General features: G+C 32.2%; 1 protein-coding gene across 1 annotated transcript; it reads right to left on the reverse strand.

Moving 5' to 3' along the window:
- Nucleotides 1-1,126: 1,126 nt before the first annotated feature.
- On the reverse strand, nt 1,127-18,443 carry LOC148617962 (protein arginine N-methyltransferase 7-like). Its single transcript, XM_088585653.1, has 14 exons — nt 18,238-18,443; nt 16,884-16,920; nt 15,970-16,119; nt 15,393-15,501; nt 14,360-14,472; nt 12,494-12,726; nt 11,972-12,155; nt 10,979-11,103; nt 9,640-9,766; nt 7,125-7,208; nt 6,577-6,714; nt 5,086-5,322; nt 4,380-4,537; nt 1,127-1,409 (listed from the first exon to the last, which is right to left on the reverse strand). Exons 1-14 carry the CDS (start codon nt 18,396-18,398, stop codon nt 1,142-1,144), a joined length of 2,124 nt encoding a protein of 707 aa, XP_088441779.1. The 5' UTR covers nt 18,399-18,443; the 3' UTR covers nt 1,127-1,141.
- Nucleotides 18,444-20,676: the final 2,233 nt, after the last annotated feature.

Here is a 20,676-nt window from a genome sequence, read left to right on the forward strand (position 1 = left end):
ATAAGTACATAATGAGCAAATAAGTAATTATTCAAAAGAAGTGACAAGCAAACAGATAACAGATGTTATTTAAATTACTAGTCCTTTTTAGAAACATGCAAATTTTAATAAAATTCACATTTTTAGTTCTCTCAAATCTTCAAATTCAAGGGATCCGATTGGTCAAATTTGAGTTGAAGAAGGATTTGAAGAAAATCTTAGTTTGAATTTTTTTATGAAACTGATTGGTTTAAGTTTGACTTGAGGAAAGATTTGATATTTTTTTATGAAACCGGGCACTGGATAAGTAATCAAGGGAACCAAGGTTCCAACGGAAATCAAAAGATTTTAATACAGGGACAAAAATAAGACATGGAAAACAGACAAACACAACAAAGAACATAAAGTAACTAAAATAATACATACAAAGTAATAAAAGTAAATGAGCAACTGAGGACTACTGATCCTACCCTTAATTTGCATGATCTTAATGTTGAGATGTACTGGTACTTTAATAAACATTAACCTTTAAGCCCACTCAAGAAGCTGGATAAATGTCAATGTGCATATACTATTACTTAGTGTCTGAAAGTATTCTAAATGCAAATTTAATCGAAATAAATGATATAAGCCAAAGTAATCGAGTGAAAGCCTATAAATATGCTGTAAATGAGGCATGTTAGTTAGTGATAAATTCTGCATGTCCTGTCAGTTTAATTAAAGAAGATAGTGAGTATGTAGTACACCTGCAATAGCTTCTGTTTCAATTAAAATGAAATTAAACAAATATTTGTGTTGGTTGGCAATCTGTAAGACATGGATGCTTGTGGTACTCTGTAAAATCAGGGATGGTGTTAACCTTTTGTCTAAATGTCTTATAGAGTCAGTGGCATAACTATAAAAAAAACTGTCTTAAGACTGTATTTAAGCTGTAAATAGACTTAAGTTACCCCAATTTCAAAAATCAATTAGACAAGTAATTTATACTCAAACAAAGACGGTCCGTTATTTAGATGTTTTTATGCAATCTGCCATTAACTGTTAATAGTTGTATCTATACTAAAGCATTATTTCATCACTTCCAATGCAATTACAAATTTAAGATAATGTTCTTCATGATATCCTCACACTAACAAAGAAACAAAAACATGATGAATATATTTTACTGTTCATTTTGAGACACTACAAATGAAAATGTTATATCTTCACTTTCAAATGGTATAAAGTCAGTTTTAATTTTTATTGCACATGTCTTATTCCCACTGTCAGTGTTAATTGGTCCTTTTAATAAATGCACACCCTGTCTGCAGTAATAGTCCCACTCTATTTTCTGCCCTATCACAGTTGTCTCCCTTGGTCCAGTAGATATCACTCTTCCTTCATTGAAATAAAAATCAGCCCAGAGGGCAACACCATTACAACTGCCACAACTACAACAAAATAATTTGTTCAAGTTGAAAAAAGTCAACATTTGTACAAAACAATGATATGTTTATGTTAATTTATAATTAGGCAATCTTACACCTGTACATGTACATCGAACTTATGTACAGGGTATTTCACTTCTACAATGAAATCTGTCTAAACCAAACCATGAATAGTCCAAATACCTGCCTAAACAAAACTCTTCAGAGTCTGTTTACACCATATTTTAATGTATAGAGAACCAAGGGTAAACCAAACCCCTGTCTTAACCAAAACAAATTTTATAGTCCCTTACCTTGGTAAACCAAGACCTGTCTAAACCAAATAAATTTTACACTCCTGAACCTTGGTAAACAAAGGACCTGTCTACACCAAACAAATTTTACAGTCCTGAACCTTGGTAAACAAAAGACTTGTCTACACCAAACAAATTTGACAGTCCCTAACCTTGGTAAACCAAGACCTGCCTAAACCAAATAAATTTTACAGTCCTGAACCTTGGTAAACCAAGACCTGCCTAAACCAAATAAATTTTACAGTCCTGAACCTTGGTAAACCAAGAACTGTCTAAGCCAAATAAATTTTACAGTCCTGAACCTTGGTAAACCAAGAACCTGTCTACACCATACAAACTTTACAGTCCTGAACCTTGGTAAACAAAAGACCTGTCTACACTAAACAAATTTTACAGTGCCGAACCTTGGTAAACAAAAGACCTGTCTACACAATACAAATTTGACAGTGCCGAACCTTGGTAAACAAAAGACCTGTCTACACAAAACAAATTTGACAGTGCCGAACCTTGGTAAACCAAAGACCTGTCTAAACCAAATAAATTTTACAGTCCTGAACCTTGGTCAACAAAAGACCTGTCTACACCAAACAAATTTTACAGTCCTGAACCTTGGTCAACAAAAGACCTGTCTACACCAAACAAATTTTACAGTCCTGAACCTTGGTCAACAAAAGACCGGTCTACACCAAACAAATTTTACAGTCCTGAACCTTGGTCAACAAAAGACCGGTCTACACCAAATAAATTTTACAGTCCCTAACCTTGGTAAACCAAGACCTGTCTAAACCAAACAAATTTTACAGTCCTGAACCTTGGTAAACAAAGGACCTGTCTACACCATACAAATTTTTCAGTCTTGAACCTTGGTAAACAAAAGACCTGTCTACACCAAACAAATTTTACAGTCCCTAACCTTGGTAAACCAAGACCTGTCTAAACCAAACAAATTTTACAGTCCTGAACCTTGGTAAACAAAAGACCTGTCTACACCAAACAAATTTTACAGTGCCGAACCTTGGTAAACAAAAGACCTGTCTACACAAAACAAATTTGACAGTGCCGAACCTTGGTAAACCAAAGACCTGTCTAAACCAAATAAATTTTACAGTCCTGAACCTTGGTCAACAAAAGACCTGTCTACACAAAACAAATTTTACAGTCCTGAACCTTGGTCAACAAAAGACCTGTCTACACCAAACAAATTTTACAGTCCTGAACCTTGGTCAACAAAAGACCGGTCTACACCAAACAAATTTTACAGTCCTGAACCTTGGTCAACAAAAGACCGGTCTACACCAAACAAATTTTACAGTCCCTAACCTTGGTAAACCAAGACCTGTCTAAACCAAACAAATTTTACAGTCCTGAACCTTGGTAAACAAAGGACCTGTCTACACCATACAAATTTTTCAGTCTTGAACCTTGGTAAACAAAAGACCTGTCTACACCAAACAAATTTTACAGTCCCTAACCTTGGTAAACCAAGACCTGTCTAAACCAAACAAATTTTACAGTCCTGAACCTTGGTAAACAAAAGACCTGTCTACACCAAACAAATTTTACAGTGCCGAACCTTGGTAAACAAAAGACCTGTCTACACAAAACAAATTTGACAGTGCCATACCTTGGTAAACCAAAGACCTGTCTAAACCAAATAAATTTTACAGTCCTGAACCTTGGTAAACAAAGGACCTGTCTACACCAAACAAATTTTACAGTCCTTAACTTTGGTAAACAAAAGACCAGTCTACACCAAACAAAGTTTACAGTCCCTAACCTTGGTAAACCAAGACCTGTCTAAACCAAATAAATTTTACAGTCCCTAACCTTGGTAAACCAAACCCTGTCTAAACTAAATAAATTTTACAGTCCTGAATCTTGGAAAACAAAAGACCTGTCTAAACCAAACAAATTTTAGAGTCCCAAACCTTGGTAAACCAAAGACCTGTCTAAACCAAATAAATTTTACAGTCCTGAACCTTGGTAAACCAAAGACCTGTCTACACAAAACAAATTTTACAGTCCTGAACCTTGGTAAACCAAACACTGTCTACACCAACTAAATTTTACAATCCCAAACTTTGGTATACCAAATCCTGTCTTAACCAAATAAATTTTTTTTAAAGTCTAAATGGTTAAGACAGGTTACAATGTACAGATATTGTTTATTCAATTTAAATGCAATTTGGAAAAAAAATCACAATAATTTCAGATACCACAATTATCATATCATGCAAATATACAAATATATGTGTGAACATCATTATAACATGCAATTTTACCAACTTTTGAGGCTTATAATACACTGTTTTTTTTTTAACATAATATATCCAATAAATTTAAAATATAATTATTGTCAATATACTATTATTCAGGAGGTTTTATTTACCCTCTCTAAACATTTCAAAACGAAAAATAAATTTTGTTTGTTTTTTGTGTATAATTTTTTATTTGGTTGGAGTTGCTTCCCTTATGTTTGTTGTCTCTTGTACATCTATTATAACCTTTTGTGAAAATCAATCTCTTGGTCAATATGATCGGATTCTTGAATAAGTATAGTGCATAACATAATACATTTGATACTAGTTTGAGAATAATATGAGTACAACAAAATTATTTTACTAATTCAATCAAAGCAAAAAGATGCCATGGTATTTTACTGCAATCGACAGAATTATACCTTTTTATTCTTAGTTCAATTTCTTTGTTACATGAAGATGATTCCAGGTCATCTGGGTAACTGAACACAAACACTTCTTCTATATCACTCCTAGCAATGCAGGGATACTCCCAAAGGGGTTGGGGTTCTATAATCTCATCTGCAGTGTCTGATGACTTCTACAATATAAACATTTTGTCAGTATTAAATACAAAACATTTGTTTGTTTGAAAAAAGAATTTAGTTATACTAATACTGTAAATATGGAAATTTCACAACATTTATGGTAATAAGATATTTACGAAAATAAACCCAAGAAGATAATTTCTATGTTTTTAAACTTTAAAAAAAAATAGCTGCAAAATTTACATCCACTGAAAATGTTTGATCTGCCAAATTGCAAAAATAACACCTTGCAGATTTGTTTTTGTTTTCAGAAAAACAAAGAGCTATGCTAAATTTTCTGGCTTCAAGCATTATAAATAAAGACCCTGTGATTTTTCAGACTAGTGTCTTTGGATGACAACTTTCCTTTACCTGAAAGTATCAATTAACTGATCAATCTACTATCAAAACTTTTATTCCAAAAAGATAAAGAAACTAACAGCTTTTTTCCTTTTTAATTTAAAAAATCATAGTAATAAAGCAAATTATCTAAAATTATATGTCTTACTACTTCGATGTGTCCCACATATTTCTACAAAATTTTAACCAAAAAATTAATTACCTCAATTAACTCATCAAATAAACCTATATCAAACCCCTCACAGTTTCCAACAGGTGCCCGAATTTTCCATAAATCCAGGAAATCCACAGCTACTGCCTTGACAGACATTTTACATGGTAACACTTTTGCCTTTGGTGTTGAAAACTTAGATAAGTAGTTCACAGAATTCCAAAACTGAATGTTATGCCAAGGTAATATTGATGTCTGGAAAAATGGCTCTCCTACTGTTAGGTTGATCTGAGGGAAAAAGGAAATATTAAAGGATCAAAATTTGTTCAAGGAAGACATGAATGGTCAATTTCTAAATTTCAGATATGGTGATAGGTTGAAAAAAGTACATCATAAGTTCTTGAAGTCATGCACTGTATGCTTATGTTTTGTTTTGTTTTTGTCTGGTTATCATAAATACAATAGTTTTATCAAAATGATTTTGCATTAACAATGGACCAATCAAATGACATGGACAAAATGCAGAAAGAATACTGCACAACGAAGTTTACAAGAAATTAAAAATTACTCATTTTAGGCCATTCAAAGGTGATTTCCTTGTTCTCAGACCACAATAATAGATTTCTGGTTAACTTAACAGTTATCAGATGGCTTTATATATACATGTAGTTTATATACAAAGGTGCTTTTAATTTTCTAAATTAATGATATGGTGATAAAATAGGTTAATATGTATTCTAAACAGTCACAAAGGAGGGCCTGAAAAGAATGAAACTGAATTTTTTTTATTTATAGCTGCATATGATCTAACTAATTGTGGTTAATTTAAGGTAGATCAAACCAATTAAACTGAGCATTCTTTTCTGTCACCTCTCAAAATCATACAGAAGTATGCATATTCAATGAGAAAATAGTGTTTGAAATGATGTAAAACACTGTCTTTAAATTATTCAAAAGGATTTTTTGGCATAAACCTATATATATATATATATATATATATATATATATATATATATATATATATATATATATATATATATATATATATATATATATATATATGATAAAATTCAAGGGGGAGATAATTGGCAGGAAAATGTTCTAAAGAAATGAAATGGGTATTACAGGTTTTTTTTTAATATTACAAGAAAAAAAGTTTGGTGACTTCAAAATTTCACTTTGAAATATGAGAAAATGTCAGATAGGTGTTCTTTTTACAAACTTTTAAAAAAAATTATATACCAGTTTTTTTTAATAGCAATGTTGTTGACATAATGCATTATCCATAGATACCATTTGAGGCTTTAATATTTCATTGTTATTGTAATCATAATGTAATCATCAAGTAATCAGAATTACAGGGTATTTTGAAAAGTAATTGATTAAATTAAATTACATGTAATCAGATTTTTGGCTGATCAATGATTACAATGATTACTTGAAGACATGTAATCAATTACAGCTGTTTAACAATTACAATTACAATTAACCCATCTCTGATTAGGTATGATCTACCTGAATAGATAATCAGAAGGATATTACCTTTACACCTAAGAGATCATTCTCTTTAATGTCTTCTGGATGTTTGTCAATAATTTGAATTTTATCCTGTAGATTATTCTCACAGATTAAGCTTTCTGTTATTCTCCTGCACATTGGATTTGTTTCTATGACATAGACCTAAAGCACAAAACAGCAAGTCTAAGCCATCAATTTCAAAAATAAAACACTTTTTTATTGTTGCTCATATGAATTTTGTATTTCTGCTTTCCTGCTTCCAAATTAAATTAGTTTTAACAGTTAAAAGTTAGAAATAAAGTTTGTTTATCATATAAACAGAAGTGATTTTCTTTTGGCTAGGTTCTAATTATTTTTAGGTTTAGTCAACAATGAATTAAAATTTCCAATGAAAGGTAAAATTTCCATTAGAAATTTTTATGACTGGAAGAACCCAACAAAATAATATCTTCACAGTACAAATTGTATGTAAAATTCCTATTAATCTACATGTCAGTGTTTTAAAGGCAAATCAGTGCTAGTTTAATAAAGATATAAATGTAGACAAGAAACACAGTAAACCTGTTACTCACCTGTTTTGCACCAAGCTTAGCAGCCATCAAAGGAAGAATACTCCCATCACTGATACACATACAGATGGTTTCATCATTTACATTCTAGAAATAAATTCAGTAATTTCAGTAAAAGCAAATATTGTTTTGATAATATGGACAAGTGATGTCCAGATCAGGATAAAAAATACAACTCACCCAACACTTCAGGAGGATTTTAGCACACCATCCTTTTAATAAAATGCAGGGTGCCATTTGATATGACCGCAGTGGTCGAACTCTAAAAAGTTGGGGCAAATATTGACATAATATTCAAGTTTAATACAGTTCAGAATTAGGATTGCGATTATAAATCTTTGACCTAGAATCAAATTGTTCAAAGAACTTGATTTTCCATTTAAACATTTCCTTAATTTCACCCAATATCCATAACTAAAAAAATTAAACAAGTCAAAGACCACCAATAGTTTCATTTATGTAAGACCACATAAAACAAATCTTTGATATTATGATCATATCATCATATCAGTGAACCACCAAGATCAATACCAGCTTTCCTTTTGTGTTATGACACCTTGTGGTACAATTTCAAAGAGTTCTATTCACATTTACTCGAGTTACTGCCAAGATATCATGAAAATGCCTGTTTCCGGCCCCTTATGTCCCCTTACGTCCCCTTATTCCTTCAAGTCACAACCCCAAAAACCAACTCCAGGCTTCCTTTTGTGGTATGGCACCTCATGATTAAATTTCATAAAGATTTATACACCTATACTCAAGTTATTGAATAGAATTGAAAGTGTCTATGGACGAATACGTTGACAACAGCATGATATCACATAAAAAAATACTTATACTTCAGAAATACAACTTTGTGCTCACTGAAAGAACAATATTGTACTATACACCACTCAAATAAGTGATAAATTTAATTGTAATTGAAATTATTTAAACAGAGAAACCTGGCTTAACAGACTCATCTATAAACCAAAAACCTGTCAAAACCAGACACACATTAAGGTCCTTTTCTATCAATTTTAATGTACAGTCAAACCTCAGTAGCTCGAACTCCAAGGGACCACTGGAGTGTGTTCAAGTTATCAGGAGTTTGAGAAATTGCAGTTGGTAAAACTTTGGATATTTTTCGTTGCTGGTCTGAGTTCAACTTTATCGTGAGAAATTGCTTACTTAATGAAGCGTTGTTAGTTCTATGATATTTTTTTCATTCACTTTCAGAAGGTTATTTTGATTTGATGACATTAGAAATGCTGTGCTTGCTTTTAAAAAACTTTCAGAGTTCAAGTTCCATGGTTAATAATTTGTAGACATTAAATTTTCTATCATGTTTTCATCATGCCGACTTCTCGAACTTCAATCAGTACTATGATAGATTAAAAATATCTAATTAGTGATGACTTAAATATTACCTGTAATTAACTAAAATGACACTTTGATTAATGATAGGGTTTCAGTTTTTCACACCTGTTATTACCCAAGCTGAAAAAATGGCTGACGAGTTAGTGAGGGTTATTCTCTTAAGATTCATTACCGAACAGACTGACTAGTCAGTTGGAGTGTTCGAAACACAGAAATTTGAGAAATCCAAGGTTATTTATGTTAATTATACAGTCGAACTTCACTTTCTCGAACTCGGATGGCTCGAACACCCGGGATTTCTCAAACACAATTCAAAGTACCAAAATTTTCTCCTATATAATCAATATAAATAACCATGGATTTCTCAAACTTCGATTTCTCGAACACTCGAACTGACTAGTCGGTCTGTTCGGTAGTAAATCTTAGAGAATAACCATCACTAACTCGAACTCGTCAGCCATTTTGTCAGCTTGGACAATAAAAGGTGTGAAAAATTGAAACCCTGTCATTAGTCAATGTCATTTTAGTTAATTACAGGTAATACTGAAGTCATCACTAATTAGATAGTTTTGATCTTAACATAGTACTGATTAAAGTTCGATAGTTTTCAGAAGTCGGTATAATAAAAGCATGAAAGAAAATCAGATAAAAACAAATTATTGACCAAGGAATTCGAACTCTGAACATTTTTAAAAACGAACACAGCATTTTTAATGTCCACAAATCAACAAAATCTTCCGAAAGCAAATGAAAAGGATCCACAAACTAACACAACTTCATAAGAAGTAAGCAATCTCTAACGATAAAGTTGAACTCGGGTCGGCAACGAAAAAAAATCCAGAAATATTCGAAGTTCAATTTCTCAAACTCCCGATAACTCGAACACATTTCAACGGTCCCTTGGAGTTCGAGCTACCGAGGTTTGACTGTATAGGAGAAAAGTTTGGGACTTTGAATTGTGTTTGAGAAATCCCGGGTGTTTGAGCCATCCGAGTTCGAGCGAGTGAAGTTCTACTGCATTTTTAACATTGGAGATCAATTTAGACAGGTTACTTTTACTGTATTAAAATAGTTAATAGACCATGGCAAAAAAGACAGGTAACTCCTTATCTCAGGTTCAGATGTTTTACTTGAATTTATTGGAATATTTCAAAATTACCTGTTTTAGTAGGTCTACATAGATGCCTTGACGGACTGGATCATTCATCATTCCAATTCTTGTCCTACTGATAGCTGTATGTATACCACATGTACAATCTGGACTCCTGGCTACAGCATCACAAGTACTGATTAAAACATTAATAGAAATTTTATGATTATTCTTACAAAAGGACTAACAGAGGGAGAGAAAGTTGCCCAAATATATCCCACTTTCACTTCACTGGCTAGGACCAGTAAGCAAATCTAAAATTCAATTAAGCTTTCAAGATTTTTGTTGGTACATGTAGTTGCATTAGTTTACCTTCAATTTTTTTTCTCTAAATCATTTTTGTTTTTCTTCAGAATTTTTTGGAAGCTGATCATAATTTATTAAAACAAGATTTTTCTTTTTTTAACAAGCAAGGCCATGATAGCTCATTTCATTATAGACAAATTTAGACAGTTCTTTCATTATAGTCTTCAAGACTAATATTTATTCCTTTTATGTCACTAATATTGTTAGCGACTTCTTGCACTCGTAACTTCAGTACTTGATATTTGCATAAGATTTGCATTATTATATATTTATACTCCACATTATGCTGCAGATCTGTGCTATGTTTACCACAATAGCATCATAGTTCTAGCTTCATATGAGATAAAAATGTGGCTCTTAAATTTCAAACACTTGTCTACATGTGTCTCTTGCTCGTATGAGAGCGGGAAGTTTACATGAAATGATTGGTTAGCAGTGATCATAGCCAAGTTTCCAATTCAGGCACAGGAGCTCATTACAAGGCTATATATGTCATATACATTAGCAGGGCCCTGATATCTGTGAATATTTATTGCCAGTTGTTTAATCTGGTTCCTAATCTGGCTCCCTGGTCAATAAGTGACCCAAAGATTGCTAAAATGTACCTCTTTTAAAAAATATCATACATGTGTGTTTTTTCGCTTGTATTAGAATGGAAAGTATACAGACATTAAAAGATGAAATGATTGGTTAGCATTGAATTTATTAAAGTTTCTGATTCAGGGGCTTGTTACAGTTGACTATATAGGTCATATACATTATTGGAACCCTGATATCTAGATATAGCCATTGCCAGTTGTTTAATCTAGTTGCAGGTAACCAGTTGTTTTGATTGAAAACATTCAGGTCATCACATTTGTGAAAGAGTAATCATATCAAGGAAACCAAGATTCTAGCGGAAGTCACCAGATTTTTGAGCATATCACATCCATGCAATTTCAGATATTAAAAGTAAGCCATCTTTGAAGACTTCAGTCTTTGATTTATTAATGTAAGGAGAATTTTAAACATATTAGATGAAATAAAATTATTCACATTGTACCTTTTAATCACATCAAACCATAGGTTGTATTCACTATGGTTACTAACAACCTTGACCTCATCCCCATTTCGAACTTCAATAACTTTACTAGGATAGTAAACTGCTTGCATCCAATGATCTCGCCACTAAAAAGGAAATTAAATAAAAAATCAGGAGATTGTAATTTGAAAAATTATAGTATAAGTTGTGATGCCACTTAGTTAGCTGCAATTACCCTATTCAGTTTTTGATTATAACTGAGAGTATGGTGACATGGAGCTATCTTCTGTCTATCATTCTTTGGTTCTATCTTTTCAGAAATGTACAGTTGCCATAGTAACAGTATAGCATAATTGAAAAGAAATGAACAGTTGAGCCAATGAATTCCAATTCATTCTATTCTTCTTGCTACCTAACTAGCATTTTTCAAATACATTTTCATTATTCAAATGCTACTGTGATATCAAAGTATAAGTTTTACCTACAATATTAATTGACTCAGTACATGAATACTTTGATTTTCACTGTGTTCTGATTTTTCTGATAATACAGCACACATTCAAAATTTGAGATTTGTATGACTTAAAGCAAATTCAGTGTTTTTAAAACACAACAACTATTTACTGTACCTGAAATTTTGTATGGATAGGATGAAACACAGCAGTGATTTTTACCTGTAATTCTTTACGGATAGGATGCACTCAGTGAGGAGAAACATACTTTAACACAACAGTGATTTTTTCCTGTATTTTTTTAGGGATAAGATGCACCCAATCAGGAGATTTTACTTGTAAGTAATTCTCAAGGGATATAAAGCACCCAATCAGGAGATATCACCTGTAACTCTTAAGGAATATGATGCCCTCAACCAGGAGAAACTTTGCAGTGATTTTTACCTGATATTCTTAGGGAATGGGATGCACTTAGTCAGGTAAAACACAGCAGTGGGTTTAACCTGAAATTCTTAAGGGTTAGTTTGCTCCCAATCAGGAGAAACACAGCAGTGGTTTTTACCTGTAATTCTTCAGGATAAGGATGTGCCCAGTCAGGAGCACAACTAAGATTTATTTCCCCTTTAGTGTCCATCTTTAAATCCCACCACATCAGGACTCCATCTGTTCGACCAGGAGCCAGGGAAGTAAATGAACATTCTGATCTCCTGTCTCTTACCAATGGAACCTTTCCACTAAAGTCAAAACTAAAAATAAGAAAGAAATATCAAATATCAATTAAAAACAATGATCCTGCTAGAGAACATAGTCTTGGAAAAGACAAGGTTCTTAACCATAATCGTTAGGACACAATTCTGGAAAAAACCATGATAAATTGCTATGTGAATTTGACTACAAGTATTTTTTTTTTCATTTAAACATAGATTTTAGATAAAAAGACATAAATGGCTAATATAAATTTTATGTCATTCTGAGGACAAGACAATGACATAAAAAAGGACAAATCCTGTGCCTCTTAGGCTAGCTTGGACACTGATATGGTATAACTAATATTCAAAACTTGTCTTTGACACAAAACACCTACTGAAAAACATTAATTGGTTCAGACAAACAGGTAAACTGTTTCCTTGGTAACTGCTGAAGCTGTAAATCGTGCAGAGAAATGGCCCCACTACAAGTTGACATTTCTGACGGTGGCTTAATAACTGATGAATCTGTTATTTGTGTTGGTTGAAGTTCTCTCCATCTATGAATGAACTCTGAGGACACAACTTGAACAAACATGTTTGAAGAGGTTGGCACTACAATGCAGTCTCTCTGGAAAACAAATTCTTTCAATGCTACACAACTTAAGCAGTGCAATCAAATTTTATCATTTTTTTTCAAAAAATCAAAAATTTTCATGAAAATCAAAATGCAAAATTGGCTGATTTTACTTTCTCTGGGCAAAACTTAATTTGCAATGGGTAACGAAAAATGGAGTTCTAGAGCAATGACTCTATCAATGAAATTAACTAGGTATATAAATAATAATAATAATAATAATAATGTAAACCATGAAATTTTCATAGCAGTTTAATTTTGCTACATTTGAGGTTAATCCTGTAACACAAAAAATAAACTGTCATGAATATTATCTGTAAATAACATTATAACCCAATTTTAAGATTGATCGTGAATTTGAAACTGTGTAAAAATAGATTTATCACAGATGTCACAAAAAAGATGGCAGGAACATTTTCTGGTTTACAGTGTTTGGTTTAAAAAGAACTGATCTCATAGGGAAGTTTCTTCTAATCTGACACATAACACTTCTCTTGTCAATGCTAACTGATGTTGAACACTCATCATCCTTGATCCTTTTAAAAATATTACAAGTGCCAACAGTGTTTCCCAATTGATGGGGATTGTTCAAGAGACATTCTAGGCCCGCTTTCTGTCATCACAAATTTCCTCGAATTTCTTCAAAAGTCTGGAAATAACAATTCTATGGTCTGCACATATTTAAAGTAGCTTGGATGTCATCCTGGTGACGGCACTAATATCAAAGAGTGGTTGGAATCAGACACTATTGGGCTAAGTAAAACAGAGCTTCAGCTTGCTTTGATATTTATATTGAAACTGAACAGCATAAATCATCACAAAAACAATCAAACAATGTGACTTAACGTTACAGGGAGCAGGCATAGCGGGTCTAGAACATCTTTTGAACAATCCCCGACACCAACTAAATAAAAAATATCAGTAATACAGAATTCAAATGTATTGAGTTGAAAAGGACAGCTCATTGCAGGCATAGCATAACAATCTAAAAATCAAAAGTGATGAAAGATTTGACGACATTCCACTGATTGGTTTCAGAGGGGACGATATCTTTCAGAGTTTATGACAATAACAAATGATGACGATTGCCAAGTGATCGCATAAGTTCACATGGACCTTTAGTCCATGTGAGCTAAATAAAAGAAGAGGAGCAAAAGAATGGAAAAGATAACAATTATGGTAAGTCTTAAGAACCCAAATTGAAAGTGTCCACTTCAAACATTTCAGGTAAGATAAATATACATTTTTATGTACATGTAGTAGCCTTTTGTTTCTTGGTCTAAGAATTCATTTTCTTGAAGAGTTATCAAGGGAATCAAGATAAAAAATTTGACTAAAAGTATTGGAAGGATAATAAGTTCTCTACCTTCCTAAAGACACCAACAACATATTATCATCTTAATGATACAAGAATAAAGACTAGACAGAAAAAACAGACACACACAACAAAGAACATGAAATAACCAAAATAACATGTACAAAGAAATACAAAGACTCGTCTCCACTTAAAACAGAGAGCATGGACCAGGTGCACTGCAAGTATTCTAGCTCAGAAAGATTGTTTTCGGTTTAATTATTTATTTTTAATTTATAAACACTAAGACAAAGTCTTGCTTGATAGTACTACCTCCAGCAATCTATTGTGTGCATCAGTGTATGTACAAATTGCTCCTTCTCCTATCAACTCAGTATCAAATACTTCTGTGACTAAAATATTAGCTCTCTGGGGCATGTCAGCATCTGAAAAACAGGTCAATCCATGTCCTTAGTTTTTGCATGCTGCTGCATATCATTAGAAACATTTTCTACACTAAAACTTTACTTAAAATAGAACTAGATAGGTAACTTAGACAACTGAAGTCGAATGTAGTCCAGGCATACAATGTATGTCCTGCTGTTGAATTTGTTTTAAGTGAAATTTAGGGTAAACTTGCTCGAGCAAAATCCAAAAGAGTAGAAAAAATAGAAAGATTATAACAGAAAAAGTAAGAAAAATCCAAAAGAATAGAAAAATAGTAAGATTATAACACAAAAGTAAGCAAATCCAAAGGTAACAACCCACAGGAAACGAAAATCCAAAGATTATAACTTAAGGTGATCACAAAATGAGACGAAAACAACAATTACAATTAACAAACAATGAAAAGCAAACATTAAACTATAATACACATTGAGCAACTATAAAAACCCAGACACAACAAATAAATTGGACTAAATGTATTGGAAGGATAATAAGTTTTGTACCTTCCTAAGGACAGCCTACAACATCCTATCATCTTAATTAAGCAGGAAGTGTATGTTAACTGAATTAAAAAAATGCAAAACTCACAATGTCTAAGCTACATATTAAAATATGAGATCATATTTTGTGTAATAAAAACTGAGAAAAACAACTAAATGATGGTGCAGGTAAACTAAAGTATTGCTCCCTCAAACAGATGGGTTATAATAGTAATGTAAAAAAATAGCCTGGGCATGAAATTTTTAAATACTTACAAGCTATGATGTAGATTTTTATTTATCAAGCAAACAAATGACTCCTGTAATTTATCACATCCCAATTCAGTTTTCAGTCTTGGGAATTAAACCTGAAATGAGTTTTTTTTTAAGTACATTTGCTAACACTAATATTTTCACTAAAGAATGTATAAAATTAATACCAATTCCAACTATGACATCTGTTGAACGTTTTGGTATCAGTTTAATCTTATCTGCAAATCCATTCTGTTGAATGATTCTTCTAGCACAGTCAGCCATGGGAGTAAAAGCCTGAAAATGAAATTAATATGGCATTATGCCACATTGATTTATCATTTATTTACCCAACACTGACCCTAATAAGCTAAGTAAGGGTAGGTAGGTAGGTAGGTAGGGCAATTAGTCAATCATTCATATATAAAAAAAACAAAAAAAAAAACAATGCTGTTTGATCTTCCAAGTCTGAAAACTGAGAAGTTGTGCATAGATATATGTTTCAATTAAAGAGTATTACTTATGAATGTTTACTTTCCAATGGTTGAAAATAGCTATAAATTATTTTCAAATGATTAATACCAAAATACATGTAGCAGAGGGTAAGAAAATGTCAACTGGTTGATACTACTTTTGTTCAAGTAACTCTCAATTAGTAGATTGAAAGAAAAGCAAAAATTGTCATGAAAACAATTATGTCAGATCTAACATATTCAGTAATTTTCGAATATTGACACCTTTGAAATTATACAAATTTTATCTTGCCTCACAAGCAATTACAGTGTCTGCACCAAGCTTGGCTGCCATCATAGACAAGAGACCAGTTCCTGTACCAATATCCAGTACGTTTACTCTTTCTCCAGCCTTTCTTTTCAATTTTATTGCTCTCTCTAACCCAAGATAATACTTTTTATTCTACAAAATATATTGATGAGGAAAATATATACAAAAAAAAATAAAAACACAACAAAACCTGTCAAAAGCCACAGTCATATAACCTTAGAACTTGTCTTAAAGGGTCCCTTTAAATAATTTTCTAACCATTTTGAATCTGTCTAAACCAAACTCTTTCAAAAATAAAACAAAACATCCAGATCTTAAGTAAGCTTAGACAGATTTAACTACACAGTTTCATAAAAAAACAAGAAATCTGTGAGCAATGGCTCACTAGTGAAACTCCGCTTTCAATCACAATAACAGGATCATAAACAAAGTCCTCAGTAAACAAGAAATTCCTGTCCAATTTTTCTAAAAATTGATCTGACCATATGGCATACCTACTGAAAGAATGTGTTTAAATTTAAAGCCACTGTGACAAGTAGTTGCTGAGAAAAATGTGAGGAAAATTTCAACTTTCAAAAATATTAAGTCAATATAAAAAAAATAAACAAAATCCTCTGTAAACAGAAAGTTGAAATATGTCACAGATAAGGGTAAAACAGTATACCACTATCACAAAAAAAAATATATATATATATATATTTTGTTCAATCTGTTCACAAATTTTTAACACGTGGAACTTCTACATTAAAAGTCACAGATGTTCATTTCTTGAAGGGAGACAATCACAGTCTTTAGCAAAATACAGATTCTTCAGCAACTTTTGAAAGTTTAAAGCGGGATAAATCAGAACTGAACTATAGCTTTCATCCATTTTAGTCTATAATTGAAAAACTTACTCTTTCTGTATCATGTAACATATCAGCATATGCAGACCTTTAAGATAAGATAAGAAAATGTGATACAATGTTGGAAATATGCAGTTATTCTGTTCTATCCATCAGGTCATACATTTGTAAATGCATATGGTACATTTTAATACAATTAACAAAAATTATACAAGTTGTATATGCACATGTAAATCCATGCCATGACTAACATATCAAAATGTATTTAAATCTAGGATATTATACATGTACTAAGATTATAACAGGCTGGTGTAACCTGTATAAGGACAAAGTAAAAAGCCAGAGAAGACAAATGAAAACCTATTTCAATTAATCTTGAAATCTTGAAAAAAGTTTTTGATTTTTCAATCTTCAACACTGCTTTGTTACGAAGTCAACAAAATGTGAGCAAAACAACTCAAAAACTTGAAACATTGGTTTTGTATGATGCTGCATACACTTTTCCTTTGAATATTCATTAGTAATCATGACTCCCACTTATTACAAAATTCATTGTAAACTGTAAGTTATATTGACACTAACAGTGAAATTCACTTTACTGAAGTAAACTATCAAGAGTCTTTCCTAAAATCAAGCATATCACGACACAATTTACTTTCTAGATTTTATAACGGGCAGCATCAAAAGGTGAAATTACATCATTACATGGTGCCTTTCTTACCCTGGTTTCATTTGTGCCATGAATCCATGGAATGGCACAATGACACATTCAAGATTGAACAATGTTAAGTACAAATGTACATGTATGCCAGATATCTTAATTGGTACAATTGATGTAAAATTATAATTAGATTTTAACAGAATACAATTTTTCATAATGCCATACATTACAATTCATCCAGATCATTTCAGTAACACCAATGCTTACATCTTTTGTAAAATGCCTATGTTGATATTGTAAACAGGTTGGGAGTGCTAACACTCAAATAGGGGTGTTTTACATCCATTATAACATTAGAAAGTTAACAAATATTTCAAACTGAGAATATATACAGTGTTTGAAGTATATTTTTATAATGTAGGTTAAGAACACCACATGAGGGATAGTATCCCAAACGGTCTTGTAAGTTCTGTGATGTCATCTACATTTTCATGGGGTAGAAATAGAAATATAAATTGTTTACTTGCTAGCTTGTAATTTTTAAAATACAAAAAATAGAGATAGAGGTAAACTAATGTTTAAGTAACTGATGTTGATTTATATCTTAATTCTTATAACTTAAAAACCCTAAAAAGGAAGGCAAACTATATTAAAAATTGCAGATTTACATCTACATGAATTATTGAATATCGTATTTGTTGTTCATGATTGCATGAAATACATGTACATGTAACTGTAAATTACCTTGCAATTTCTTGGTGGTAATCATAATTTTCGTCTCTCACAACCCAAGACGACTTCCCAGTAACAGGATTGATGTCCGATACAAATGTACCCATTTTCCTTATAAAATGTTTCCTGAAATTTGGGAAAGAATCGTTAAGAATGATGATAAAAGAATTCATGTGGTAAAATGCTAGAGGCTGACATCTTGGATCAAGCTAAGCTGTGGAATTTTTCGAACTAAGGTAATTTTGATATTTTCATGTGCATATTAAGATCAGGGTTCAAAAGCTTAAGGGAAACTATCAGAATGAGATAGCAAAAGTTGTCAATAATAAGTTTTCATAAAAACATGTTGAGTTTATGTTCTCAAAAAATAATTGTGGAAGATTGATTTTTTTTTGTTTTATTGGAAGGGTAAATCTGAAAAGGTTTCGAACAGATATCGATCTCGATCGGAAATTCTCAGACTTTCTCGTTACACCAAGTTATTTTTCGTGTAGAGGAAAAGGTCGGGTACTTCCGACATGCATAGACTATTTTAGATTGTCGCATCTTTTTTCTTATTAAAAGATAACTAAAACAAATCCTTATGATTAAAAAAATGGAAACAAACCATGTTCTAGGGTTTGAAGTTGTATACAAATATTCCGGCTGTATTTTTGGTGTGCAATATTAAGATCCTTTTACAAAATTACAAATTTCGGCATTAAATTTAAGTTTACCAGTCGCAAATATGAACATTTATATAATATAAAAATATAAATAAATTTATCTTTTGAATACACTTTTACCTGGATTACATTCTTTCGATTTCCTCTAGAATCTTGGTTCCCTTGGTCACTCTTACAGAACCAAAATCTATTTTGAAATAACAAAGTTATGCAGATTTAAAATTTGGGATTTTAATCATGTAATTGATCTTTGTCTTTGTAGATAAGGGACTAATTGCGCCAAAATTATTTTTCCCTTAGTTGAATTGCGCTAATTGCGACAATTTACCTGTAAAATATATTTAAAAGCAGTGATATCAAAGATTTCACAAAAAATATGAAAATCAAATATAACTTTAGAACAGAGACTATAGTAATATAAGGACCTGGTTTAGAATATATATTAAACTGCTTAAAAACCAGGTGTAATATGCAACAAGATATAGTGCAATCCAGTATAAGTTCAACTCCATTGCACTGACCAATGTATCTAATAGCTTTATTATAAATGTGAAGAATATATCAGTTGGTTTTATTTTAAAAACAAAAAAATGGTTTGTCGAATTGTGGCAGATATATTAACCTGGATTACTGGAAGGAAATAGAACTGAATCCAGTTTTTATGAAGAAAGTCACTACATATCTATATATATATACAAATAATCGTCAAATTGCAAAATTATTAGATGAAAACAAAGAACAGGGATCGAATTCGAATGTATCTAAGCGCAACTTATTGTTGTAATTTACCGATCTGACTACGAAAGACATTAAAGAACACACACACGGCATCAAATTGCATCGTACAAAATGTAACAGTACGCCTGTTTGCATGATATAATATTCAGGTTCGATGTCGGTTTACATGGAACACCTAAATGAATGAACACGGAACTCTCCGAAAAACTGCATAATTGAACTTCAAACTACCAGCTGCCCAGAAGTCCCAGTTTCTAAATTTTCAGGTCGATATTCAATTTATCGACCTCCATGTCGAAACTGTCTGTCAAATCATTCATCAAACTTAAGCCACAATCATTGAAATAAATCATGACGTATGATCTTTAAGCAATCCTAATGTCGGGGATTTGATACATCGCATCTACCCAAAACAACTTGAGATAAAGGATACTACAGACACTGTGAAGTCTGCCTCATATCTTGACCTACAGTTAGAAATTGATGAGAAAGGGAAACTATTGACCTACCTTTACCACAAACGTGATGACTTTTCATTCAGAATTGTCAACTTTCATCTGTGGCAACATCCCTTTAGCACCTGCGTATGGAGTGTTATTATCACAAATTATACGTTATGCCAGAGCGCGCCGAAACTACGCAGACTTTTTGTATAGCGCTAGAATTCTTACAAATAGGCTTCCAGATCAGGGTTAGGCTTCTTGTAAGATTTAAGTCGTCACTTCAGAAATTTTATGGTCGTCATCATGAACTCGTGGATTGTTACGGTGTATCTATCTGCGCCATGAAAACTGATTTGTTCAACGTGTCATGGTTTTCCTTTCCTCTTTCGTCTACCCCGGACTCGGTGGATTTTTCAAGAAAAGCAGAGGACGCTTAACCTACCGGTGCACCTGGTCCATGCTCCCAGTTTTGAGTGGAGTCTGAGTTGCTCATTTGCTTTCGTTACTTTGTATGTATAATTTTAGTTACTTAATGTTCTTTGTAGTGTATGTCTGTTTTCCATGTTTGGTCTTTGTCCCAGAATTACATTCTTTTGATTACCGCT

The sequence above is a fragment of the Perna viridis genome, chromosome 5, assembly GCF_037379345.1.
Source record: "Perna viridis isolate PV_CMFRI_1.1 ecotype Kerala chromosome 5, ASM3737934v1, whole genome shotgun sequence".
In the NCBI taxonomy this organism is placed as follows: domain Eukaryota; kingdom Metazoa; phylum Mollusca; class Bivalvia; order Mytilida; family Mytilidae; genus Perna; species Perna viridis.

Coding starts and splice junctions, on each gene's coding strand:
- LOC148617962 (XM_088585653.1), bottom strand. CDS start 18,398: ATGAATTCTTTTATCATCATTCTTAACGATTCTTTCCCAAATTTCAGG. Junction 16,120..16,883: donor TGTTACATGATACAGAAAGA/GTAAGTTTTTCA, acceptor TATATTTTGTAG/AATAAAAAGTATTATCTTGG. Junction 14,473..15,392: donor AGATGTCATAGTTGGAATTG/GTATTAATTTTA, acceptor CCTGTTTTTCAG/ATGCTGACATGCCCCAGAGA.